This window comes from Otolemur garnettii, unplaced genomic scaffold (assembly GCF_000181295.1).
Source record: "Otolemur garnettii isolate 467f Iridium unplaced genomic scaffold, OtoGar3 scaffold00104, whole genome shotgun sequence".
Taxonomy (NCBI): Eukaryota; Metazoa; Chordata; class Mammalia; order Primates; family Galagidae; genus Otolemur; species Otolemur garnettii.
This window is the reverse complement of record NW_003852499.1, coordinates 1,770,715-1,775,849: the sequence shown is the minus strand read 5'-3', so window position 1 is coordinate 1,775,849 and position 5,135 is coordinate 1,770,715. Positions and strand designations below refer to the sequence as shown.

At 52.1% G+C, this 5,135-nt stretch overlaps 1 protein-coding gene across 1 annotated transcript in view; it reads right to left on the bottom strand.

Moving 5' to 3' along the window:
- Positions 1–4,233: 4,233 nt before the first annotated feature.
- Positions 4,234–5,135, bottom strand: part of PHB2 (prohibitin 2) — a 6,167-nt gene continuing 5,265 nt past the window's right edge. Inside the window, exons 9-10 of the mRNA XM_003796381.3 lie at positions 4,774–4,779; positions 4,234–4,595 (exon numbers count right to left, since the gene is read on the bottom strand). Coding sequence (XP_003796429.1) covers positions 4,568–4,595; positions 4,774–4,779 — 34 coding nt within the window. The 3' untranslated portion in view covers positions 4,234–4,567. The remainder of the gene's footprint in view (positions 4,596–4,773; positions 4,780–5,135) is intronic.

Genomic DNA, 5,135 nt, shown 5'->3' with positions numbered 1-5,135 from the left:
GTCCCAGCTACTAGGGAGGCTGAGGCAAGAGAATCACTTGAGCCCAAGAGTTTGGGGTTCCTGTGAGCTGTGACACTACAATTCTCTACAGAGGGCAACAAAGTGAGACCTCTGTCGCAAAAAAAAAAAAAAAAAGAGATAGTGGACAATGATAACAACTACAACAACAATTCATGACATGTTTGTCATGTGTCCAGGCACTGTTCAAGAGACACCATGTATGGGCGGCGCCTGTGGCTCTAAGGAGTAGGGAGCTGGCCCCATATGCCAGAGGTGGTGGGTTTAAACCCAGCCCTGGCCAAAAACTGCAAAAAAAAAAAAAAGACTCTGTATTTTTTTTATTATTAAATCATAGCTGTGTACATTAATGCAGTCATGGGATACAGTGTGCTGGTTTTATATACAATTTGAAATACTTTCATCAAACTGGTTAACATAGCCTTCGAGACTCCATGTATTGATTCAACTCAGGTACATTTGTTTTATTTTTTATTTTTTATTTTTTTTGAACTCAGGTACCTTTGTTATTCTCACTTTTCTGTGGAGGAAACTAAGGCACGGAGAAATTAAGTAACTTGCTAAAGGTCACAGGTCTGCTGAGCAATGATGCTGGGATCTTAATCCAGGCTTTCTGGTCCCAGCCCCTACTCTCCTTACCTGGCAGATGCAGCTGGGGTCACGCTGAGAGTGACCCAGACACACTGCCCTGATGCTGACTTCCAGATCCAAGAACTAAGGAGAGTAAGGCAATCAGTTCCTGGGTTATGAATCAAATAGGATCTGTAGGTCTGTTCTTAAGCTGAATTTTTATGTAAGTTGGAATAGGTACATTTACCTATTACCTGTTATAGGCCCCATTCGTAAGTGCTAGTCCTGCATCAGCTGGATGTTTGTAACTTGGGGGCTGCCTGTAATAAGGGCCAGGAAGCACAGACCTCAGGCCAGCCTCTTGTGTCCCTCCCTACCAGGGTCCAGTCACCATTATTCACCTGGGCAGAGTTTGAAAGGCTGGCTGACCTGCAGATTACTTTATTGTTTTGCCCCTCTTCCCCTGTGTCCAGAGTGGGGTTCCTTCTTTACCAGGGAGTTGAGCCATGAGTCCCACCTCAGAAAGGCTTGGCTCCCACTCCTGCCAGGGCTAAGGAGAGGGGCCGGGCCTAGAGCACCAAGGCTTGACTTGCATTATTCAGCAAACTGAGTCAGGATCAGGAGTGTTGCAGAGTCCCTATCTTCATAGAATCTGGGAGACTGGTCAGGGAGACAGATCTACAAACATGAAATAATTGCGCAGGTATTAAGAGGGACACAAACAAAGCCAACTCAGGGATTGAGCAACACAATAGCTCCCTGGAGCTGTGATCCTCCAGGGGGTGGGAGGGTGGGGCCCTCACCTGGTGCCTCAGGGCCCCTCTCAGCAACGCCCTTCCTACACCAGCTCGAGCTGCACAAAAGGAGGCAGGTCCCACCCCTCTAACCGCCCTTGGGCTAACTGCCCTTGGGTTGGGAATTGGACTCCACAGAGGGCTGCGGCACAGAGGTGGGTCAGAGGCTCCCTGAGCAGCTGTGGCCCTGGCTGAGGGTCGAAGGAGAGGAGAGCAGCTCTGCGCTTCCTCAGGAGGGTCAGGGCTGACACTCGCAGCCAGGCCAGCTGGGGTCTCTTGGCTGAACAGTAAGGGCACCTCTCTGGTACCTGCCTACCCTTCCTAGGCCTGGTAGGGCCTCCTCCTTCCCCATTCCCTTACCTGAGGCCCAGCACAGGCTGGGTGCTGGGCATGGGTGCGGCCCAACTCCGGCTGTATTGACTGACCCCTTGCTGACCTCAGGGGTCTCAGGCACTCTAGCTCTGGTTATGGGCAGGGTTTGAGGCTTCAGCGGACAGGGCCAGGCCCAAGGCAGCCTCTGTGGGGAGGGGACCCAAGGACAACCCCTACCTTTGCTCCTCTGGACTCAGGGGAGAGATTCGGGAGAGATTCGGCAGGTGGGAGAAGAGACCCTGGGAAAGGGTGGGAGGCCTGGGGGGGTGGCTGGGCCTTTGAGGAGGTGCCTGTGGCTGGTGCTGGGAGGGAAGGAGTTAAGGCAGTAGGGGGGGCAGCCTATGGCAGGAGGACACACCTGTGCGCAGGGCGGCGGGCGGGGCCCAGGTAAGGAGTCTGCGCTGCCCAGCAGGCAGGCTGAGAAGGAAGGAGGAAGAGTGAAGCCCAGCCAGGGTCTAGGACTTTGACTCTGGGTCCTTGACACCTCTTCCTCTCGGCCCTCAGTCTCTGGAGGGCTGGTGGGCTTGGTAACAGGTAAAGGCTACCAGGTGAGGGGGCCTGGGGCTGAGCTGGGACTGCAGAAGGGGATGAGGGCCAGGGAGTTGGTGGGAGTTGGGGAGACAGGCTTTGGAGGTACAGGGGGAAGGGGCTCAGAGTCTGAAGGCAGATCGGTGAAGGTCTGGTGAAAGGCTGCCTGGGCCTGGGCGATCATCGGCACTCAGGGTGGGGCTGGTGGTTGGCGGCTGTACTCACCCGGAAGTGTCCCCAGGGACACGGGTGGTAGGGGGATGGGAGCCAAGGATCTACAGCTTCTTCTCAGGGAGCCTGGGCATGGGCCCACCTGACTTGAGGTGGGCAAGCTGGGTGGGGGCCCTCGTCTTACCCAGCAGTGTTTGGGTGCCTGTTGGGAGTCTCTAATACTGCCGGGTAATGATGGAGGCCCCTGTCCTGTGTCAGCGACATCCATGGCCTCAGGCCCCTGGTCCTTAGCTGGCTGCAACCCCTTTCCCACCTCCCTATCCAGCCTAGGCACCTGGTCCTGCTCATGAGGTGGCTTTTATTGGTTGGCTGCCATGAAGGGAGACTATAGCCCCAGTTCTTCCACCTGTGTGATTTGTCATCTGGTGGGTCCAGAATCCACAGCCGATCTTGAGCTTGGGAATAGCTCATATATTTAAGAGACCTCATCTGGTCTGCAGCTAGGTGCCCTGTAGCAACTGGTCATCTCTAGTCTGGAGTTCCTTATTGGCCGGCTCTGGGTCCATCTTCCAGTACAGTGTTGGATGGTCTAATTGTGAAGCTCCTAACACTGTCTGGTAAAGATGGCCCCCGGGTCGGTTCCCTCGGCAGTGACCTTCAGGGAGCCCTGAAGACCATGGAGGCCTCCTGAGCAACAACTTCCGACCTTCACCCCCTCAGGCAGAGGGAGAATCTCTAGGAAGAGGGGAACAATGGGAAGGAGACAAAATGGCTGCCTCTAGAGTGGGAGCAAGATTTGGAAACATGCTTGTTTCCCGGGCACCTCTATTCTCTCCCCATCTTGGGAACATGAAAAAAATAAAGTGTCATGATTGCTTTGCGTCACTGGACCTGTCTTTTGTTTAACTGTTGATCTCATTTTAGGCTCCCAGAAACTCAGGATTGGGGCTGCCATGTCTACTTCTTCATTTCCCTTTCCCCTTCATGACTGTCAACTTGTAGGGCAGAGAAAAATTATTCTACCTTCTTCAAAAATCGAAGGAGTGGAAGACTAACTCAAACCCCTCTGTTAAGATTCACTTCTTCCCCTACCATGCATTTCATAGTTCCTGCACATACTTTGCCCTGTTTTGTCTCATGGGTCTCCATCTTGTCTCTCTGTTGGGACAGGAAACAGGCTGTCATGGTAGGATTTGGGTATAAACAGTGGCTTCATTTTTCTGGTGCTTGAGATTCCGGGAGAGCTGTCTTGGAAAGAACATGAGATGCTTATCTGTGGATGGAAAGCAGGCACCTGTTCTGTCAGGGGCCCCAGAGCTGAGGGAGTGAAAAGCCCCCTGTCCTCCCACGTGGTGACTAAGAAATGGAAAGTTCAGGCAATATAACCATTGGGTTTCTGAACACGGAAGGCCTTCAACAGGCACAGCTGGTCTCCCTCAGAGATACAAGCCCTATCACCAAGGAAGCAGCTCCTGTTTGGGTCATCAAATTTTTAGTCTGGCTCAGCAAAGCCACAGCTGCCCTAGCCTTAAAAAAGATGCTGGCAAATCAGTGGGTGATGTAGTAAAGATGGAGGGTAGGGTGAAGAGTACAGCTGGGCCGAGGATTTAGGATGGGACTTAGTCGGGTTTGGAGTCCTGGTCCTGCGGCCCCTTAGCTCCCCTGCGCCCTCTGCTGGCAGATATAAAGATAGCTCCAGAAGCGTGTGTGTGACCATACGCATGCGTGCCTCCCTTCCTCCAGTGACCCAGCCAGAACCAGCCAGACACGTGAAGCCTTGATTTCATCTTAAGTAATAAAAATTTATTGAGAATTCCTGGGTTGGTGGTTATCGTCTCCCAACCTTGAGGGAGGAAAAAGCACTAGGAAATCACTGAGAAATAACACACTGTCCCAACACCCCTGGCCAACACAAGGAGGAAAGTCATTCCTCAGAAAAAGGGGTGGTTGTCAGTCTTCTTTAGTTCAAGAGGGGTAGTGAGGCCAGTGTGGGTGCAGGGGACCATCACATGATATTGGGGGTGAGGTGGGAGTATGCTGGACCTCTAGCTGGCTCCTTGAAAATTGGAGAAGAGATCCACTTGCTCTAGGGTTGGACTTCCTGGTTCTCCAGCTCATTTTTTACCCTTGATGAGGCTGTCACTGTAAAAAAAAAAAAGGGACAAATGATATTAGGGAACATGTACATGAGAGTACCCCAGGCCATTCCCTTCTCCCCTGAGGGTTTATCTGCAGGAAAGTGAGAAAGGTGAGGTGGGTAGGAGGCAGGCCCTGGGAAGATGCCGAACCCCACAGAAATGAGGACACAGCAACAACTTACCTTCCCCTGTGGTCCCAGGTCACCAGACGAACAGGAAATACAGAGAAGAGAAATACACATGTGAAGGGTCAGAGGTGGGTGGGGCCCCACCTAGCTCTGACCCTTACTTTGTTCCCAAAAGAAAAAGACAAATAGGGTTGGCAGCCAGAAACCTTGAACTCATAAGAGGAGGCCTTGTTTCATGGCTATTGCTATTTCTCATCTTCTTTCCTAATATCCTTCAATGCACCAGAGTAGCAAGTAGCAGGTTGAGGGCTCTTGAGCAAGAAAACTGATTATCAATTTTCTTTCTTTTTTTTTTTGCAGTTTTTGGCTGGGGCTGGATTTGAACCCGCCATCTCTGGCATATAGGGCCAACGCCC